This window comes from Argopecten irradians, chromosome 8, assembly GCF_041381155.1.
Source record: "Argopecten irradians isolate NY chromosome 8, Ai_NY, whole genome shotgun sequence".
NCBI classification, from domain to species: domain Eukaryota; kingdom Metazoa; phylum Mollusca; class Bivalvia; order Pectinida; family Pectinidae; genus Argopecten; species Argopecten irradians.
This window is the reverse complement of record NC_091141.1, coordinates 32,639,805-32,662,954: the sequence shown is the minus strand read 5'-3', so window position 1 is coordinate 32,662,954 and position 23,150 is coordinate 32,639,805. Positions and strand designations below refer to the sequence as shown.

The 23,150-nt window shown below is 33.6% G+C and overlaps 1 protein-coding gene across 1 annotated transcript in view; it reads left to right on the top strand.

The window, feature by feature from the left end:
- Positions 1 to 23,150, top strand: part of LOC138330125 (leucine-rich repeat-containing G-protein coupled receptor 5-like) — a 90,139-nt gene that overhangs the window by 46,603 nt on the left and 20,386 nt on the right. Inside the window, exons 2-10 of the mRNA XM_069277520.1 lie at positions 2,907 to 2,978; positions 5,024 to 5,095; positions 6,651 to 6,719; positions 9,821 to 9,964; positions 10,528 to 10,599; positions 11,454 to 11,525; positions 18,330 to 18,398; positions 20,263 to 20,403; positions 22,255 to 22,395. Of these exons, the coding sequence (XP_069133621.1) occupies positions 2,907 to 2,978; positions 5,024 to 5,095; positions 6,651 to 6,719; positions 9,821 to 9,964; positions 10,528 to 10,599; positions 11,454 to 11,525; positions 18,330 to 18,398; positions 20,263 to 20,403; positions 22,255 to 22,395 (852 nt within the window). The remainder of the gene's footprint in view (positions 1 to 2,906; positions 2,979 to 5,023; positions 5,096 to 6,650; positions 6,720 to 9,820; positions 9,965 to 10,527; positions 10,600 to 11,453; positions 11,526 to 18,329; positions 18,399 to 20,262; positions 20,404 to 22,254; positions 22,396 to 23,150) is intronic.

Genomic DNA, 23,150 nt, shown 5'->3' with positions numbered 1-23,150 from the left:
ATCAAAGGTTCGCCATGTCCTTATTCAAATAACAAATCTTAACTTTTGAAACAGTTTGGAAAAACTATCAGTCATAAAATCTGACGATAGTGATGTCATATCGAGCTTCAATTACGTCATATCGGGCAACGTTGTCCTTATATACACAATGTGATTGCAAAAACATTCATAGTATAGTATTCGTAACTATGGTGACTGATTCTGACATTTCGCCTTTTCCCATTTTTTTACGTGAAAACGCGAAAAGATGACGTTTCATACATTTTATAATTTGTTTCGCATTGCCGCGCGAAAACTTGGCGCCTTTCAGTCCTCTAATATTACTCGCAAAACTGCCTAACCACGCATTTTCGCCTTGTATTTGAGTAATTTTACAAGGCAAATTGACAAAAGTCTAAAACGGTGCCTTTTCGTGTAAATAAGAAAAGACTGTGTATCGCGTTAGAATCAACACGGAAAGGTGAAATAGAAGAAATCAGCCGCCATTCATAGCACTTTCAACAGATACCGCGTTTTGCGTATACCTATAATTTCCACCAGACAAAATATCACGTTGATCAATTTATTCTTATTAAAAACCGTCTCCTGACTTAACTAGACTTAACTAGCATTTATTATCAGGTTCAATAAGGTTTTCTATTTATAGCAAGTATGTAATTTGTCTCTCCTGAAGAGTCGGCAGGAATAAGTCAGATTATTGATACAGCTAAGCGTTATCGATTACGACCTTTTATGCGAGTCGTTTTGATGCCCATCCGCGTTAACGGTTATGAACAAGTCAGGTGAATAATCTCTGGGGACAATATTTGGATGAGTTGTAACGATTCTGGGTCTCAGGCATTTCATCCGCTTCCTTCACTAGTTGGATATTGTGGCTTTGCCGGTAAACGTCGGGTCTGAATATCATATTCCGGCCTATGGCACATTACATAATTATTTTGATTAAATATTGTTTTAACAATTTTACTTTTTGTTAATATTATGCATATTAGATCGAAGTAATATTCAATGAACTTATCATAGTCTCTGGCATTTTTCGTAATCATTTTGATCGATTATTATCATTGATTTTACGTTTTATTAATATCATAAGTATCAGATCAAAGGGATATTCAATGATGGAGAGGTTCACTTAAAGCTTGCGGCTTAACGAATGCTAAATAGACAGCATTAAATTTTATGAATTTGTTTCGACAGGCATTTTTCTTCAGATAAATTCACGTAAATTTTGTCTAAAAAGAACAGATATGTTTATTCACGGTGAAGAATTTAACATGAAAGTGACACCCATTGTTTTGTTTATTAGCTTGTTTGATAAAATTAACTTCCTACTTAAAGCAAGGGTCATGTAATGCGTATGTCATATGCGATGTATTTCGTGTGTGAAGGGCGTGGTGTGTGTTTTGGCAGACTGGAATGTTCGTGCTAAAACCCTAATTTTAAGGGCCTTGTCAAGTGAATTTCATTTAAAAGTAACCTGCGCTTGAACTCAATTACAGGTTGATATTTTGACTTCAATTCACATGAAGATCTCATTTTGAGGCGAATTTTAGATGAATTTCAGCAAAAGCTCTTTTCAAAATCGACGACTCTGTTACTAGATAATGTTTTGAATTGTTCTCTTACCGATAATTGAAATATACATGTTTTGAAATTTACATCATATCACCATGGTAGCATGGCCTTCCGCACCTGTGACCATTTCTACTGCTGCCATACACAGTCTAAGGATATATACGTATGCGATTACAAATATGTTTACATCAACTCTGAATTACAGTTAGCAAACGTCAAAACAATAAGGCTTCTTTTAATGGATTGCTGTACTTGGTTGATCTAGGATATAAGCGTTTGGAAACGACATAGAATTTCTTCCAATATGTTTTTTACTATCATTCATTTTTTTGCATTTTAGCTTTGATTTTAATATAAACGATTTCTGCTGTTTTGTGTCTTCTTCATTTATGCCGTTGTCGCAATAAAGACCTTCTATATGAATATTTTCAGTTTGAGAATTGTATATTGATTTTTATGAACACGAATGACTGATTTGTTTTGGTGCTGTCTCTACTATATGTAAGGGGCATCTCATATCGTCTTATGTGGTTTCTATTTACCGAAATTACATATATGTATCTTATCTCATTGCAATTTCAAAAAAGCAATAAACTAAAAGGATTGTTTGTCATGTTTTTTTGTAAAACATACCTTGAGCTACCTATGATTTGTAAATACTATTCATATAGTCACCACGCACCATGTCGAATATATAGGTAAAGTTCAATAACCAATTCTGATATTTACATTTTAGCAGTTGCAAAATGAAATTTATATACATGTAAAATACAAATGTATAAGTTTTAACATATTTTAACTAAGTATGAATAACAATTATTTATCTACTAACAAAGTAGAATTCCAATACCAAACGATACAGAATGGCGTCATAGATAATATCTTGATACACTAGGAGTCCGATATCGTTACACAGAAATAACATACATTCTGCTCAATAAAATCACTAGTTGTAAACAAATGTAATTTTTTTTTATATAATTTCATTTTAATTAAGAGTTAAAAACAATGGTGTTTTTCTTCTCAAACATGTTCTGTTTTTAAATTTTGCGTTTCAAAACAAATATAAGAAAAAATATCCTATCATGATTCAGTAACTGCCAATTGCCCCAATTGAGTTTCGAACTCCCGAACCAGAGGTTATGGACTTTTGGTAATATGTCGGGACATCTTTTTATACCAAGGATATTCCGAATATAGTAAACCACCAGGTACCCTCCTAATAAAATTCTAAAATTGATAAGACGTTTTTTATAGACTAGATAGGTAAGTGTTTTAATACAAAAAAGATAGTGAATATATTTTGCATTTATATCATCTTTATGTTACAGGGATTTGACAATGAACAACATCTCAAGTATTCCGGATTTTGCATTTTCAAGATACAGACGCCTAGAAAACCTGTAAGTACCCCATACAGTGGTCGGATTCCATCAAAGATTGTTTAAAATGGCTGTTACAAAATTCAAAATTAAAATTGTTGATGTTCGAGATATGAAAGATGTTTGTACAATTAGATAGTAACATAGAATGATATCCATTTGTTCATAAGATCATAATACGGTATGAAATTTTAATGTTTGACATTGAAATATTGTTGAAAGGTTTCTCACCATGTGTTCTGTCAAAGGGACAACAAAGAAACTAAAAGAAATATGAATAATGCTATATGCTGATATAAACGTAAATATTGTATTAGCGAAGTATGATATGAAAGAAGAAAAAATAATAAATAGCAAAATTAAATGCACCACACTATTAAGCTCATAACCTAACGTTGTTCTATTCAACCGAGAGTCGAATAAGACAGCAATACTACTTAGCTAACAAAATACCAAAACATCGTTTTTAAAATTCCAATTAGCCAAGCTATGGTTAGAGAAGTGATTATGGTGTTAGTTTCAAAACAAGATTGGTTACTGTCACCTATCAGATAGCTGCTGTGTATTGGTAACTGCTTAATCAAAATATAAAAATGATGAATGAGAATGAACCCACAAATTGCTGTAAAACGAAAGACATGTACTTCATGTACTGGAATAGCATTGCCTGCCTCGGAAGCATTACATCCCGTTTAATATTTCCTCATCCTGACTCAGGACACAAACGACATGACATGCCGGTTAACATTGTTGTTTTTTATTATTAATTAAGTGATCAACGGTCTGTAAAGAGACTTCCTCACTTTGATCAACCTATCTTATCTGCCCTGCATCCATCCTTGAAGTGTAACATTGATTTTATCCATGTAAAAATCAGCAAGCCTACATCCGATCAGCGGTGATGCTAATGAAATTCTAAGTGGGGGACCTATTTCGTTTTATAAATGCATGGTACACGCTCAGGGTAAGTTGTTGATGAAGATATTTCTCATTAGTGTTGCTACTTTTGGATAAACGGAAGTACAAGAAATAAGCCACAATACATCGAATTCATTAGGCCCAAAGGTAACTTGGAATCTATTGTCTAATATGACGTGACATTAGCTACTAAACCCATGTATAAGATTTTACTCGAGGCATATATGTATATGTAGCTAATACTGTAGACTAAATTTCTTTTGCGGCTATTAAATTTCACGATTTTCATTTCAAAACAAGGTCACGACTTTTAACAATCGCGGATTTAAAAAATAAAAGGAAATTCCTATCAATAAATTTGATAAAGATTTGCGGAAATAAAGATTCGCGAATTTACTTGGGTCGCGAAAAACGCGAAAATAAATCGCACGCAAAAAAAAAGAGTTGGTTTACAGTACCATTCGCTGTAGAAGTCGTTAGCATCGTACTTTTAATACTGTAAAGGTGGAAGTTTACGCTAATTACGCGAAGGCCGCCTGATCGCGAAAATTCCCCCATTACTTATGATTCTGTACATACTAATAAACATTTCGTTAAAAGTATGAAGGTGTATCTTTCGTGAAAATAACAACACCTTGAAAGTTTTATGCAAACAAATCGCGAAATTAAGCACTCTCGAAAATATCCACATTTACATTACTAGTCTTATTTGCGGAAAGGCAAAAAGTGATCAGTCCTAAAATAAATTTGAAGAGAATCTGTTTGGCATCAGCCTTAAAATATCTACGATTAAAGAAACAAGACACAACCTGTGATAAATAAGCTGTACGCTAACAACATGATATCAACAAATGTTTACTAGCATAGCGATAACAGAATACCATTTAGTAAAGTTTTAGTTAATTTCAAACGTCATTTAGGTTTTGATTTTGATGGACAATGGAATGATTTAGCATTAAAAATTATTCTGTGGATTATACTGTGCATTCCTTTATGCATTATATTGCAGACTAATAGGAAAAGCGCAAATAGTCTCCCTTAGAAATAAGTGAGTATGTGTATTCTAATCAACGAATATAAACAAAGGAAAACAAAACAAAAATTTAAAAAGTCTTCATTTAATACATATTTTATTTTATTTTTTTCAGACGCCTTACTAGCAATGTTCTTGTGGAGATGTCAAACAACTCTCTGTTTGGGCTGTGGCGACTGGAAAACCTGTAAGAATGTTTTTGTTGTTTTTATCAATATCAGTCATATAATGAATAATATACAGCTATGGACCTGTTTTCAGGTTGAAACGGTGATTTAAAAACCATTGATGTGATAGGGGGCAGCCGCGAAAGCCAAGGGTTATATCAATTTTTATATACAAATTTCCATTTTATCTACGAAGTAGAAACAGATTTTTTATCTACCTAGCTGAATGCATACTTTGGAATTTCCTAGTTGATGTTGCTTTACATCAGTGAAGGGAAGAATAGCTTTAGTCAATCAGGAACGAGTAAAACGACAAATATAATAGTTTCAATTATCGAAAATTATTTCACTTACAGAAATGTTAAACTTGCATGAACTTGCGAATTAGACAGCATTGAATGCATAATGTACAATGAGTTGTCTGTATCGATAACAACTCCACGTGGGATAAGCTTCAATTAAAGTAAATATAATTTGATTAATTGATGATGTGTACAAGAGTACAACGGAACTTAATTTATATCAGTGTTTGAATCACAAATCTATATACCTATGCCAATGATTATTTCGTAACCAAATAATAGCACTTAAGTGACTATACTTACTAATACAAAACAAATAACCAACAAGTTCCATTTTTCACTTACATACCTTAAATAGCCAATTAGTTTAGATTACGTTAAAATTCTTAATTGCTTCAGAGGACATTTATATGGTTTGTATTTAGATTTTACACATCCTCGATACCTCAGGTGTTACTATCATTGACTCGATATCCAATCCTGGAGTATCTCATAGTGAATCTGGAGGCAGTTCATGAGAAAAAAACCGACTAATTACAGGCCTACGGAGACTTCCAAGATAACGTGACGCACAACTTCAAGCAGTCAACCACAGTGTACTGTTAATCTATTCTTTTGTTGTGCATCACGGCAGTTGGATATAACAACAGTGATATTAATCCCTGGAGTATCGAGGATGGGATTTCTCCTATTCTTAATACGTTTCTTAAGTTCAATACAAGTTGCTGTTTTTTCTTCGAGAGAGCAATTGTACTTTTATGGTAGTATATCTTTAAACTTTGCTACTCTATTAAAGGATTATCCATGTCGTGTATAAGTCGCACGGTCGTACAGGTCATACTGTCGCACGGTCGTTTAGGTCGTCGGAGTTGTACAAGTTATACCAACGTACGGTCGTGTAAGTTGTACCGTCAAGCACCTTATAAGTCGTAACGTCTTACTGTCATAGCGCATTGTAGTCGTATAGGTCGTAGCGCCGTATCGTCGAACAACGTCGTATTGTCGTAGTGCCGTACGGTCGTATAAGTCGAACCGTCGAGATTAATGTGCAATTAAAAAGTCAGAATAAGAGTTCAGGACGATAACCATTGTAAGTTATACAATGTGCTTCTGCTTCTCCGAGTCACGTGCTAAAAATCTTATTTCTGGTGTGCGATTAAGTTTCGCGTAGTTCCCTAATTACGGTAATTGTCGACAATAAATCGCCGCGACTTTAAATTGGCTTAAATTATAATGCGGTCGCAAACATTAAATCTTTTATATTCTGTTTTAGGTATTTGGATGGGAACAAGCTGGAGACTGTACCAATTGCCTTCCATGCATTACAAAACCTACAAACATTGTAAGTATCGTATAGACTGGGAATGATGTTGTTGCTCTGAGCGATCCGTAGATTAGATCGTTTTTAGGTTTGGTTTAATTCATTTAACGTCCTATTATCAGTCAGGGTCATATAAGGACGTATCAGGTGTGTTGGCGAAGGAAAGCCATCGTACCCAGAGAAACAAACACCAACCAACAGTCAACCCAGAGGTGAAGGGCTTAATATGTAATCTTGCAGGTATTCCGGGTATCACAATGCAACAGTTTCGAGTCACTTGGGTATCTCAAAAGCTTCGTATTAAGGATTAAGTTAAATAGATTTTGATATCATTGAAATATAACACACACAAAATATTTTCAAATCAATCCTTGTTCAGTTCACTTAAGATATCCCAAATTCATTTTGAGACTCTTTTTACTATAAATCATTACGCCGTTATCACAGACAATCAGAAGCGTTGTCTTCAAACAGTGACGCCATTTTTTCCGTTATGGATTGATAAAGTAAAGTGTTAAGCCAATGCAAATACTCGTTACACGCACAATTGGATTATTAGAACACGGAAAGAATCGAATATCCTTTTATGTGTCGACATAAATCACTGAAGTGTTTTGATTTTTAAATGACTGAAATTTGCGTACTCTTGTCGAACAACTTTATTGTTGATAGAGAAAATGCGAATATTTTCCCCGCGTGAATTAGTATCAAGAGTTGAGGTTTCAGTACTTTATTCCTCATGACAAAATATGGCCCAGTACTCATGGTCGAGTACTGGGGGAAGTTGACACCCTATGCATGGTTTGATGGCCTTTAAATAGCCCTACATGTTTGTGTTGAGTAATATCTATAAATCAATGTTAATCACAGAGTCATTCTAAGTTACATCATTAGCAGACATGATAAATCATAGTCATGTGTAACTGTTTGGTTAAATAGCTTTCATCAATGTCTCGACAACATGTTACGCGACACGACGACAGGTCCCTAAGGCTAGGCCACATGTACAGACATGGACTGTGACTACATACATGTACTGTTAAAACATATATGTATTTCAATGGTACAACTAATATATTTAAATTTAACTTTTCCATTATTATATTACATCAAGAAGGAGAATGTGATTCTCCCTTTGAAATTTAACAATAACATACCTAGGGGTAGTATGTAATTGATTTCGTATTGGACAAAAGACGTCATTGTACTGTCAATCCAATTATCTTCTGAACTATTAATAATACACGAAGTGAGCTGATGATAAAACGGTTGGGTTTCATATCGTTTATAAATGCCATCGGCCAACATAAATATCGAAAATAGATATCAATCATTTTAGTGAGAGCGCTTTGACTTCATTGGCTATTATAAATGATTTGTCAATAACACATCAAAAGATGAAAACATTGTTTTTCATTCTCTTATCTGGGGTCATTCACCTATATCCTCTTTATGGTTTGCCTGTGCATGGAACATGTAAAAATGATATTCTCTGTATATCAAACCATTTAGTGGATCGATAGCATATGAGTTTTTAGTGACATTGTGGATTGGCTTGGATTTCAGGCTAAATAAGTTGTGCGGTTAAAAACAAACGTCAATATTCTCTTGTGAAGATCCAGAAATAGATATTTCATGCATTTTTACATATATAATTTTTTGTATTTACTATCATGTTGCTATTTTTCATTAGATTTTGTTGAGATTTCAAAGTTTGTAGAAAACTTCTGCTTTTTCTTCGAATATTTGTGAAATATTTCATCTTTATTATTCTGAAATAGGTTATTGTATGCAGTGTAACAAAATTTTGACGTCAACATGTGTTTTAATCTTAATAATTCATAATTCAGCTGCCAATTTGTGAAAAAAAGAAATTTTATCTTTTTTGATAAGCTATGAACAATTTTACAATTTTTATCTCCGGAATATGCAAATATATATCTACATTCAAACGGAATTTGAGGAAATTTCTTTGACAATGAAGCAGTGAAATTAAATTCAAAAATTGTCAAAATGTATGAAACATATATTATATAAACATACGACATTTCTCAACACGTTTGTGCCCTCGTTTAAAAAAAATTTTGTGCCATCAAGAGTATCCGAACAAACGTTTTTGATTGTGTTCTCGATTTTTGAACATTAAAAAAAGAACTAATTTAATTGTGCAACCAAATCCAAAAACAACTTTGTTTTTAGTTTCCCCCAAATACTTGTTTGTCGACCCTAGGAAGTGACTAAATATAACTCTCAATACTTTTATTGAAGAAAAAACCCATTGATGCCACTATTTTTGATTTATCGGGGTATGAAATACGTTTTGTTTGCGTAGCAGATTCTCACAAAAGTTTGCAAACACAATTTTGTTTACAAACTGTATGAACCCGCGTAGCGGATTGTCACAAATGTTTGCAAACAAAGCTTATTTCATAACCCAATGAAATTAAGAAAATAGTGACATCAATGCTTATGATTAATTTTCCAGACTATTTACAAAATATGTTTACACGCACGATTCCATTGATTTACCAATATATTACTTTTCCGAATCAACGTTTCTGTTGAAACCATTTGGTTTTCGCCAAATTTTCGGATTTTGTTTCATAGTGTATTAAAACAAGAATCGGTCAATCAGAAAAAAAAGAAAAATTAATTATATTGTGATATCATTTAATCTTTTTCTGTTTGAAAATTTGATACTTTATCTTTCTGTCTTCGTAATTATGTAGCAGGCTTAGTGATGCAGGTCCGAGTTGATTTTATCTTTTCCTCAAATTTGAATAAGAAATACCTTGTCTGTGAAAACATTGTCATTCTATTCGTTTCATTCACTTTGATTTTAAAAGTATTCAGTGTATAAGTTTCGTGTGTTGGAAGACATTCCTATCGAAAAATGTTGTTGATGGAAGATTGAACAAAAATATCAATCCATGTTAAATTTTATATTAATGAAAGCTTATTTTACATCAACTGCGAAACAAGTATATAATTTAAAAAAAAAAAATTGATGCCCAGGATGAATGCGCACGAGGGATCATAAAGTGGAATGAATACGAAGTGTCCAGAGACAAACCATGTGATCGGACATGTTATTTCTGACAATATTCTTGTCTCTGTTACAGACATCTGGATGCCAATCACATAAGCAAAGTGCCTCCCGACAGCTTTAGGAACTTCCGGCGATTGAAAATCTTGCATATTGAAGCCAATGCTCTGACGTCATTTCCGGTCGACGCCTTCCAATACCTCTCTGTTCTCGAAGCCTTGTAAGGAGATTTTTCTGATCCCATTAAAAATGATTATACGTTTCAAATTTTACGAATTTATAGTTAAGAAATGTTCAATGTTTAGACAATTTCCATAAATGGAAACATACATTATTATAGAAACATAGAAATTGCTTTGTTAATTTGAAAAATAACATCATCATTTCTGATTGACTGTTATGGCTTCAATTTAACCAACTTTATTGGTATAGTTAACTGGAAACTGTGTTTTTTAATGTAGAGTTTGTAAATATGATGTAATAAGGTTCTTCAGAAAAAAAACGAAGCTTTTTTTTATTGACATTTATATATATATAATTGGTTTTTGGTTTTCGGTTAAACCAATTGGTGGGCGTACAGAAAAGACTTCCATTCCATACAACTTATTATAATTTTTTTTATACTTTGGGTTTCCCAGTCTGATCCCCAAGCTTACAAAGCTATAAATCAATGGCCTTATATATAAGGATAACCGGTGATCTGATGTTTTGCAAACCGAAACCCTACATTGTATGATAGATAGATAAAAATCCCGAAATTACCAGCTAATTTTTGTCTTTCAGAGATTTGTCTGTTAACCAGATCGAGCGACTTCCGGAATACGCTTTCAGCAACTTAACAAATCTGATCTTTTTGTAAGTACTCCGTCGTCTTTTCATATTACATGGTTTCAGGTTTTTCATTAAATTAACGTCCTATTATAACAGTCAGGGTCATATAAGGACGTGTCGGGTTTGTTGATGGAGGAAAAAAGGAGTACCCGGAGAAAAACCACCGCCCAGCGGTCAGTACCTTGCAACTGCCCCACATGGGATTCGAACTCATGGCAAAAAGGTGGAGGGCTTGAGGTAATATGTCAAGACATCTTAACCACCCGGCCACCGTGGCTCCCCCATAATACAGAGTTACCTCCCATGTTGGTAGGTGTCCATTGTGACGTCATTATGTTGTGAGCTAAACTGGCGTAGTTTTCTCTTAAAAGTGTGGCGTTTTGCTCGCAAACACATGACTTCACAATCAATACCTACCCAAAAGGTATACAACTCTGTAATACACAAATAGAGATTTGTCAACTCCATTGTCATGGTTTATAATTATGCAATTAAAAGTGTAACGTAATAAACGATTTTTAAATCATATCTGTCATCATGGTTTGCTTGCAAACGTCTGCTACTTAGATTTTTTCATTAAATCAATTATATTCCAGGTATAAACAAATTTTTGATAAGTGATAATTTATTCAAAGAAGTCAAAAAGCCATAGAACCCCTAGCTTTACACATATAACAATGTATATGTAAAATTGATGTCTTGTTACAACATCACAATAGCGTTGGGCTTTTGCGCCATTTTTGGGGGTATAAAGAGAAAGAATCGGCCAATCAGAAAGTCGAATTCAGTATGAAAACAAAGCAGAATTAATCATACGATCATTTGAATTTCAAATACATTACACTGAAGCCATTTCTTATTTAACATCCTTTCTGTAGACGGATAGCTGATAATCTACTGACGGAGATCCACGACTACGCATTTCAAGGCTTAAATGTCCTCGGAGAGTTGTAAGTATTATAATACTATATAATATGATTAACACTTTTCGTAACGTTGTCGACTTCCATTCTTCTGCTATTATGCCACACAAACAGGAAAATTAACCGGAGTTTATCATTATTGTGGTTTTTGAGCTCTAGGTTTCAATATGTGATATTTAAACAATATGTTTAAAAAATATAAATAAAAATATATGTAATATGAAAAAATATATTTCAGAATATATATGTAAATATCTATGTATTACATACTTGTGTAAAATGACATGAAGCGATTATGCCCGAGAAAACTTATAAAATATTATATGAAATATGTATAAGCATGATTTAAGGAATTGAAAAGTAATCAATTGTGTTTTTTCGGAGATATACGTTTGCTTTCTTATGGACAAGCTGGCAAAATGTCTATTTTAGGTATAAATATATTTCGTACAGCATTTTTATAGTTCCAGCCTCAAAGGACTGTAGTTAGTTTTAATAGGGTATTAAATAAAACAAAAAGACAATCATTGATTGAAAAAACATCAATTTTTTTTCTAAGCGTTGCTGCAACCGAATCGACTTGAATATCACCTGTAGCATTGCACATTGTGATGGAAATGCAAGGTACAAATGTACTTAATGTAGGTCGATGGAAAACAAGGAAGGATATACTTTAGTAGCCCAAGGGTTCAATTTGTAACACCATTGTTTTTAAATAGATATATATATTTCTATTTCCAAGACGACACACAGTCTATAAAAAACGTAATTAAATGTAAAAATACCCGTCCTGGAAGGAAAGAAAACTGTCACGTTACGTACACATAGATCAAACATCACATTGAAGTTGGTGATGTATCCTAGATCTAGGTCACAACCTGATAGCGAAGACGAGTAAAGACTTGCTAATGGCAATATAATGTCGGTGGTCACGTCAGGAGGGAAATTGTATTTTCTAATTTAATTATCACCATGACAACAAATCTCTCGATACTGATACTTCTAGGTGTTACCCTCTCCGATAGAACTAACACCATCTCCCCAACAACGTCTCTGATGAAAGAAGGAAACAGTTCTGGGAATAAATTTAATATTTTTGAGTTGTCTCTCAATCCTTCGATTTCTAGAACAGGTTATTACGTATGTATTACACATATGCAAGACCACACACTTGTGAATGTAATGTAATAAACGAATGCTTTCTGATCCGTAGGAAAACACATTTGTGTGATCTTGCTTTTAGCATATACATTCCATATTTTAAGTAGATTGTTAATTAGATTTTATTTACTTTGAAAATTGAAGCATAATCCGAGGTGTTAGTTCGCCTCGTATTTCAGAAACCAGTTTGAACCGGTTTCGGTAGCACAAGTAAACTTAGGAACGAGATACTATAGTCTATATTTGTCATACTTTCTCCATTTAGCTACAATAATTATGAACAACTCCTCAATGACATTACAAAATTAGATATTTAAAAGATAATAGATTCCTTTTTTAAAATTATTAGCTACAATTATTTGCAAAAGTAAGAAATCAAAAAGATGATAAGAGAGTAAATTTTCCTGACTCTCGTCATTTGTGCATGACGTCACAGACATTGGTCACATTCTCAAACTTCCCCGCGTTACAACTCTTGTCATTTGATTCGAAGTCAGGTAGCTGTGCTATCCGTTTGTATTTGCGAGAAGGTGAATCGTTGTGAAATGTTGTATTTCCTGATAGTGGTGACATTTGAAAAGAAGATATTGAAGGTACCAGCGCTGATACTTGCGCCGGAAAACATTCCTGCCGCAAAACTTACAGTTTGTGAGTCTACGTCTTTCTAACACGGCAACAGGAGGTAGCGTTTGCGTGTGTAATGATTCAGTCATTACTCTGTGTGATATTGTGGAAGTTATATTGAAGAATACAGCAGACCTTCTTATATGTTATGGAATTTCGCATATGTCGTTGTTAATCACCTATTTATTCCTTGTTGGTTAAAGAAGGCAACGTCCTAGTTATTCACACTGTTCACGTTTTGTCACCGGATTACTTCATTATATAGTCAATTGAGCAACGTCGGAATGTATAAAAGTACATAATGTTTTTCCCAATACAAATGGTGATTTAGTTCGTTCTAAAAACATACCAATTAAATGCAATGTTTGGAAAATGGACGAATGGCGAATAAATTTTCGTAAAAGTAGTTCCGGCTAGAAGGTGAATACAGCATTCCACATGTCAAACGTGCAATACAAAACATTGTGTTTGATTTTATAAAACAATGTCCTATTTTCGCCAGGTACTGCTTAAATACACCGGTCTAACATTTCCAACCTTACTGCAGGTCAATATCTTATTTATTTATCGTTAATACGCGGATCATTTTATGGAAATCCTATTTCCCGCAGGACATCAATCTTTATTAATGTCGCTTGTTTAATGTTACTCCCAAACCACCAACATTATTAGTTTTACCAGCTGTAATCATTGTGTAACGAACCAATTATCATCGTTGATGAAGAAATATGAAATAAAAATGAATAAAAAGAAATCCAAAATCAGCATTGTGTTATTTCATGTTAATATCTTTTTTATTATGGAAATTATATTTAAAGACAACACTTCCAAAGGAAACATTAGCTTTCTTTCGCCCACATTTGAATCCTCCAAGGAAATAAGCTCCGGAAAATCTGGCTTCTTTCCATTTTATTGACCTCCGAAAATATGAAGTGATGATGTTGAAGGAAAATAACTTTTCCCTTGTCGTATCTTAATTTCCCGAAGGGTTCTGCACTTAATTCTGTCAGTTTTTCAGTGATCTTGACATTTCACTTAGATATCTTAAACCCATATACCAAGAGACATGGGTTCGAGTTTTCAAGTTCCTGACAGGTGTCTAAATTGAAGTAATCTAATACGCTATCTGCAATAGAGATTTCGCAATATTGTGCGGTGTGTGATACGAATGACAGATCAGGAATAATTTAAAACTCTCGAGTACATCTCACCTTCACTCATTCTAGCGAATGTCTCCAAATACTGCGTAAGTATGATATTTAGTTTTTTTAGTCTCATCATATACAATATATAAGACATTTGCAACCTTACTTTGGGTCCCTATTTTATTTGTTATGCAGTCGGTGTTACATGGATCATTTTACTGAGATCCTATTTTCCGCAAGCAACATCGTCGTTTGTATAATCTAACTCTCAAATGTTATACCACCATCATTATTAGTTTCACACAGTAATCCATGTGTAACGAACCAATTACCAGCGTTGATGATGAAATATGAAAAAAAGATGAATTCTCGCATTTAATCTTCAATCAGCATTCTGGGGTTTTTTTCATATTGATATCGCGTTGTATTACAAAAAAATATATTTTAGAGGCAACAATTCCAAATGAAACATTATTCTGTGTTTATCCACATTTGAATTCTCAATTTTCTCCATAGAATTGAGCTTCGCGAAACCAGTTTTTTCTCCAGTTCATTGCCCTCCATGTAAGGTAATGTGATATTGTGGGATAGCTTTCCTTCAGTCTTTTCTTACTTTCCCCGAAGGGTAATGTCCTTAACACCGTATTTCATTACCTCGTATACCAACAGACGTGTCCGATGTGTTGTTTTAGCTCTCTCTTTACGTCATGAAATTACTATAAGACAGATACAGTGATTTCATGATATTAATCAACGCAACATTCAAAAATGTGTGGTGTGCGATATGAGGCGCATGTGCTTATCTACGAAATGTATCAGGCATCGCACGCTGTCCTTGGTATTTTAAAGTTACCATGATTTTAACAATAAATGACGTATAATCGTGTAAATATGTGTCTGATTAACAAAACAATGCATATAAGATCATTTATTTGCTTTTGATACATGCGCAATCATTACTTCATTCCATATTTGGTATAGTACCGTGGATTTTTTTTGGAATGCAATTAATTATTTTGAACATTTTTATCTTTAATTAAAATTTGAAACTCAAATTTTTCAATAGTGATTATTGTATAAAGTAAGTGACTTTTGTAACTGAAGAAAAATACTCATTTGTCTGCTCCTGTTTTCGATAGAGAAAAAATACCTTTCGTCAGCCGTGGAGCACCTTTAAATTCATGAACATTTTGACAAATTAATGCATTCACTCACCGGCCCACATTGTAAAGGGTTTATAGATGGATGACGATTGTGTTTCTGTGCGGAATTTTACCTATTCGTAAATCATCACAAAATGTAATAACTAACTTAACTTTTTAGTTGATCTGATTTTATATTAAGATTATATAATGATAACTGCGCATTGTTTAGAAACAAAATAATTAGAACTGAGTTGGTTTTAAAAATAATAAAATTAGAACCGAGTTTGTATCAACTTTTTTTTAACAAATTTATATGACTAAGAATATAAACCATCACACTTCACCTTGTAAAACCATTTCACGTTTAAAAATTCCATGGGTGATAATCTCCAAGTAATTATTCCTTGTTATAATGATACAGCGGGGGATTATGTTCTCTATAAATATAATACCGGAAATTGTATCCAACAATTAGATTAACCGGAAATGTTATTTGTTTTGATACCCTGGGAGTGGTGCCTGAGAGTTGATAACAGTTGCAGTGGTTGCTGTAGCTGAGTAGCTCAGATGATCAAACGTATAATCGTTAGTTCCAATTCCATGGCAAGTAGTTGCCAAGCACTGACCACAGGTCGGTGATTTTACTTCAGGAACGCCTAAGACGTTTAACCAAGCAAACCAAACAAACTACTGGTACACAATTGTCATAATTAAGAATGATCATAAAAACAAATTGAATAATTTATTTAAATGTTATATATTGTCATTGGTAGTTTCATTCAATATGTGTAGCCCAGACATGCGTCAACCATACTTGTCCTAGAAAATCTACTGCATGGTTTCATGACTTTGACTAATTTGGTCCGTTCGTATTTAAAGAAGCACCAAATCTAATTTGCATCTAACAGCATAAGCCATCAATAAATCGTACTGCCGTTGTCTTGCCGTGTATATCAAGGCAAGGAAGACAGCGAATTGATTACCGCCTCCATCCGTTCACACTTTATCAGACAGAAATCAAGTCTACATAAATCTTGGAATTACAGCGATTTATGGGATCAAGCACTCTGTTTTATTTTTAGGCAAACGTATTGTAGTACATAAGTGTCAAGTGATCTAATTGCCTCGAAACTTGTCCTTGGGACAATATGAAGCATTAAAATAACGCAACATACATGTATTTCCACATCAATGCGCATTGACACTTCTATTTTATTACACCTTCATAGCAATTTATAGTAAAATAACATGGGTGAATCTCAAAGTAGTGAAAATGTAGTTTTATGATAAGGGAGAATGCTCAAGATGTTTTTTTTTATGCAGATAATTGATTATGACAAATATTATTCGAGAAATAAAACCGCAAACAAGTACCAAACAATTTCACATTCGATTTGGTTTTGACTCTAGAATTACAAAGTATCATAAAGTGTCAAATTTCGATTTAGATACTCTTAATACAAAGTTACCAGCAACCCTAATATGACGTTTGTTTCGTTAGACGCCTCATTGGTCTAAACAGATAAAATCTGTGAGGTAATACCAACATTTAAAATCACGCAGGAAAATTTGAATCGAAAGGATTCCATTTCTCCGTAATATGACATATATGTCTTCAATGTTGTGAGGTCGATATGCCAATATTTCCCCTCAAGAAATGATATGAATCGAGATGATTCCAATTTTTATCAAGCGTAAGTCTTTCATATAAGTTTTTCGTTATCAAACGAAGACTTTTGTAGACGGAGAAATTAAGTGAAGAATCATTCATGAAAACAGGAAATCTTATAATGGAAACGTTACGATCGATCCACGTGATATATTCCCTAACTTGTTGTTGCCGGTGTAGAACCAGTGTCTTTTGAGTCGTGTTATTGCAAATCCAGTCACCAAATTTTATGTGATTAGCGATTTCCTTTCCTTCAGCGTGTTGACTCTGTTAATAATTGCTCAATTAGGCTGTGATCACGTATAGCCATTTCAGTGACCCACGAATGAAAACACTGACATTTCTTATGCTGCATTCCTTTAACATTTCATGCGATTTCTGGTTCCAATGAGCAAATTACAAGGTAATTACAGACATTCAAATTCTATGATATTCCCATTTCAATGTTTCTCTGTAAGAAAAAAGGGTTTCATTTGTTCATACGTTTGCTAATTACCAATTATGGGCCTTTGGTGAGGTCCATATGGTGTTATATTACCCTGGTAGAATTGCATAATGATTGAGGGTTTAGCCCAAGGTCATTATTTTAGATTCCACCATGGCCGTATAAAACCATACGGACTGAATCAAAGGTCCTCAATTTTTTATGTCAGTTTGTTACATCCTCGTATATGTTAATCACAAGAAGAACGATGGCCATAAGACGTCACCTTGAAGAATTCAACGTTTAGGTAATGATGTCTAGGAAAGAGAAATGGAGACTCCTATTCGAAATACTATATATCAAACCCCACGTAACCATGTATCAGTCAATGACAATAGAGGAAAATCGTAGCATCTAATATCTTAAATTATCTTTACCTTATGTGATATCTTATAAAACCAACCTAAGAAGCTTGCTAGCATTGCCGGACACATATCAAAAACTTCCTCGAAATATAAGCACATCATTAGTTCGCAATGGATTTTCTGCTAGGGTCAACAAATGAAAAGCGCTCCAGGTCATATTACGCTAGAGTCATATCAATTTAAATTACACGGACGCAGACAATGGATATTAGGCTAATTTATGTTATTTTTTTCATAGAGTACTCAATGGAAATCGTTTGAAGCATGTGCCACCTGCATTTATGGCTTTACCTGATCTTACCATAATGTAAGTACGTTTTATTATTATGATATTTGATATTTAACCACAAATGACTTTGTTTTAAAATCTAAATTATGTGCCGTGTGCATCTATTAGCATAAACTTTCGATCCTTTAAATAGTCGGGTTATTTTCGCGAGAATTGAATTTCACTAACTTCGCGGCCAAGCTAATTTCTGCAAAAAATGAAATACCAAGCAATATAACATGTAAATGTATATATTTTTTAAATGTAGCGCTAGAGATGCTCCAATTTGGAACAATAATTGTTATTTACTTATTTAAATATTTGACTCATTTACACTATAATTATATCAAATAACTTGTTTTACTTTTGTTGGATGCGCAATCAATACTTTCATAAAGGGCATAGTGTCATGGACATTTTTTAAACGCAATTATTTTTTATTTTTTTATTTTTTTATCTTGAAGTTAAATAGGAAGCTCTAACTTTTCAATGATGGTTATTATGTAATTAAAAGTAAGTAACTTTTGTAACTGAGGAAAAATACTAATTTGTCTGATCCAGTTTTGATAGAGAATAAATACCATTCGTTAGCGATGAAGCATCTTTAAAAACTGCATTTGACGGTAATACTGCATGACGCTTTAAATTCGTGGGGTTAATATTTCGTGGTGTCTTACAAAGAGCATTTTCGCGGAGGTTAGACTTCGCGGTTCAATAACTCCTACAATTCTTCTAAAGGGACAATTCAGTGAGGCTAATTCTGTTACATAACCACGAAGCAAAATATGACATAAATGTATTGTTCTACATTCCTTATGAAAAATATAACAAGAAATATTGACAAATTTGACAACGTTGTTGAGTATTTTAATTGATGCCGTTGAAATTCCAAATCGTAGATCAATACGATTAAGCAAGTACAATATGTACGCTGTACCCATGACCGAGCCAAAGTCAAGCACGTTAAACAAATGCAATACATAACTACTGAGGAGTTTACGAAATTATTTTTAGACAAGAACATACATCTAATAAGGTAAATACACTACTATAAGAGCGATATGATAACTTCTAGACAAAAAAATCTTAACTACTCTGGCAAGGGCCAGGGTTCGGCAAACAAGACATCCGACCACTATGTGTAATGGCGGACAGTAAGCGAGTTTGAACATTTCACATACATTTCACCACAGTGTGCATTTTTCTGCATATCACAGTAAAACCAACTAATCTTATTTCTATTAAAACTGGTTTGTTTCCGTGTGCAAATTTTAATGTACTCTTAGATTGTCCCTTTAACTACAATTCTTGAATATCTATAAATAAATATCTAAATATTCAATTATAATTATACACTGTCTTCCAAATGTTTTGTTTCACATGTATTTTTACAAATATACGTAAAGTACGGAAATACTTAAACCTTAAGCCAAAAAAACACATGTTTAAGGTTACCCGACCGACCTAATTTTTACCTCCAACCCTAATTTTTTTCCCCACTTTTCTAGGAACAAAAATTTAAAAAATCGGGATTTCGATCTCAGACTCCGGTTCCGGCCATCATTTTAATGTGAAAGACACTAAAAAAAATTTTTAAATCCTTCCGATCGACCGACCCTATTTTTCCGCCCTAAACCCTAAACAGACATTTTTTGGCCTTGTAATTACAGCCATCAGTATATATTATATATCCACGTATATCTTCTGTAAATCATTTATTGCATTAATTTCGGGAGTTTTATTCACGATAAATTGTCAGCAAATCTTAATATATGTAACTTAACTTTTGGAGTGCAGTGTATTTCGCGGATTTCATGGTCATTACACCACTATAGGGAAAATAAACCATCCAAGAAATTTACTCGCTGTACAGTAATTTTCGTTGTATATTTTCTACCTACAGGCAGATTGAAGATAACCTGATAGAATACATTCCGGACCACGCCTTCGCCGGCAACAACCGCATCCACATGTTAGTCCTCAAAGATAACCCGATCGTGTCTTACGGGAAAATGGCTTTCAGTAACCTTCCCTTGAAAAACCTGTAAGTATCGGATAATTACTCTAGCAAAATCGACATTTAAATGTCTGTTCTGAAAAAATATTGCTTAAAGGCCCACTACCTTTCCGAAACGGCTTTTAATTTTTGAAATGGGAATGTAAAACGAGATCGATAATTTTGTATAGTCGCAAAAGTTATTAACTTACCGTTAATACTACACGTATCATCACCTTCTGAACAATTTGATTTAAATAAATAAAACGTTAATTTTCATAACGCGGGTCGTCTTATGTTTCCCGCCGTCGTCCTAAATACCGCCTGGTAGTTGACTATCACTGCGCCAGACGGCAAATCAGCGAAATAACTCTCAGCTGTTGTCATATATTACGCAGGAAATCTTGCATATGTTTGGTGTTGTAACCTCATCTTAGGCCATCGATATGTATTTTCTGATATTATTAATGTTTTTTAATAAACCTTTGTATTTTGCTCCGGAAAGGTAGTGGGCCTTTAATTATTCTGAAACTGTATAACATGTCTTTTTTTCTTTTTGTATACAAATTTCATTCTTGTTGCTATGAAACCACGGAAAAAAAGTTTTATACATCATACATGTAGTTAGCGTTGTTCCACCGACTAACCACGAATAGTTCTTTTTGCATTTCATTTCATAATATGTTATTGTCAATATACATTATAAATACATTCAGTTGTACACAATTAGGTAGTTTTCAACAAATAAATCAATTTTGCTTTCGTTGGCTTAGTAATTTACTTTATCAGCCAATAAACAAAAAAAATGCGTCACCGTTTGTAACGTCGCTTCTGATTGGCTGAGATAACGACGTTATGATTTCATAGATACAAGAGTCCCACAATGAATTTTGAATATTGAAGAGATTGTCTTCAGTAAATTGATTTATAAGGATTGATTTGAATATATTTTTATGTTATGGAGATATAACACAAGACTCTGAGTGTACTCTTACATTTATTCATAATACACTCAGATTGTTGTGTTATATTTCTATAACATAAAAATATATTGAAGTTAATCCTTAATACGATCAAACAACAGACTAGGTATATACACTTTAGTGAAAAGCTCTTTCCAAAATGTTTAGTCATTTTACTCGTTTGGCAACTGCTTTACTAGAGTAACTGTTTTGTCATCCTTGCAAGTGTCTGGCTTTTGAGACAATTAACATTCCACACCGATATCAAGCAAAATATCATTGGGTTTCAAAGGCCATTAAATCAGTACACCTGTACAGCGTCAAACTCGATATTGTTGTGGAATGTTAATTGTCTCAAAAGCCAGACACTCGGCAATACGACTGATATGGGTCATGCGTAAGGATGACAAAACAGTTACACTAGTAAAGCAGTTGCCAAACGAGTAAAATTAAAAGTGCTTTTTACTACAGCAGTTGCCATGACAGTCACCACAATTGTGTGTACAACTACAGTTAAGTAAAGCAGCTGTCATGTCGGCTGATATGGGCCATCGATCTATATACTAGCCTTTTCCATGATATCTGCCTAGTTAAATTATAACATATATAGAAAACTAGTTTGTTAAGTTTCGTTACAACTGGTCTATTTCGTGGAAAGCCGTATACCTCTATGATGGCTGTTTATACATTCGATTCTTCTGCATGAGAGAGGGCTAATATAGGCATTGTCTGTTGTTGTCCAATTTCCTTTTTATTAACATCTTACACTAAATTATTTTGAAATCAAATTCGATTTCTACGCATCAGTTCCAGTCTCACATCCATACTGTATTTTGTAAGATCATTTCACTCACATATTCATTCGGTGTGTCAGGATTCATACTTCATGCTATACACACAATGTGACTTTCATTGGCTTTCTGAACAATCATTTCAGACAAATATCGGAGGCCCGAGATATGACAGAATTCCCAGATCTGTCTGGGGCATCTCAGCTAGAGACTCTAAGGCTGGATAGATCCGCCATTACTGAGATACCTGTGGACTTTTGTAACTCCCACCCGGACATTCACGAGTTGTGAGTACAACAAACACGAAACCTATAAAAGGAATTCTTGTGCATTATCACGATACAAGAAACAAATTAAATGGTTATCTAAAACAATCAACAAAATGATTTCTCTTGAGGTTTCGATGACCACGCTGTTATCAGCTGAGGTATAATGGTACTGACTCAGTGTGTAAGCTTTTACCAATTTAGCGGTTTACTGTTTGGTACATTTTCGCGGGAGTTCATTTTCGCGAATCGTCTTCGTAGCCATTGAAAGCGTCATTCATACAGGAGACCTCGATATGTAAAACCATGATTTTAAATCAAGACTTTGTATATTAGATGAATCCGCGAAATTAACAAAATTAAAACTACTGCGAATATAAGCAACCAAACTATCACTTCCACAGACGTAAATAGCCGGTATATGTGTTAAAATGCTCCACCGCCTACCCAGCATAAACGATACTCATCATGTGAACAATAATTGGTGATTAATCGTATATATATATATATATATTTCTTATTAACGCAAAACAAATAATCTGAACTATTTTATTTTGCTTTTGGTGCATGTGCAATCAGTACTTCAATCCATACAGGACATACATGTGGTGCCACGGAATTTTTTTTCGCGACATGATTAATTCTTTTTTAATATTTTTATCTTGAATCAAATAGCTTTTAATGGTGGTAATGGTCTTAAGAAAGTAACATTTATAACCGAAGAAAACAATACACATGTCTCTGCTTCTGTTTTTTATTAAGAAAAAAAAAACATT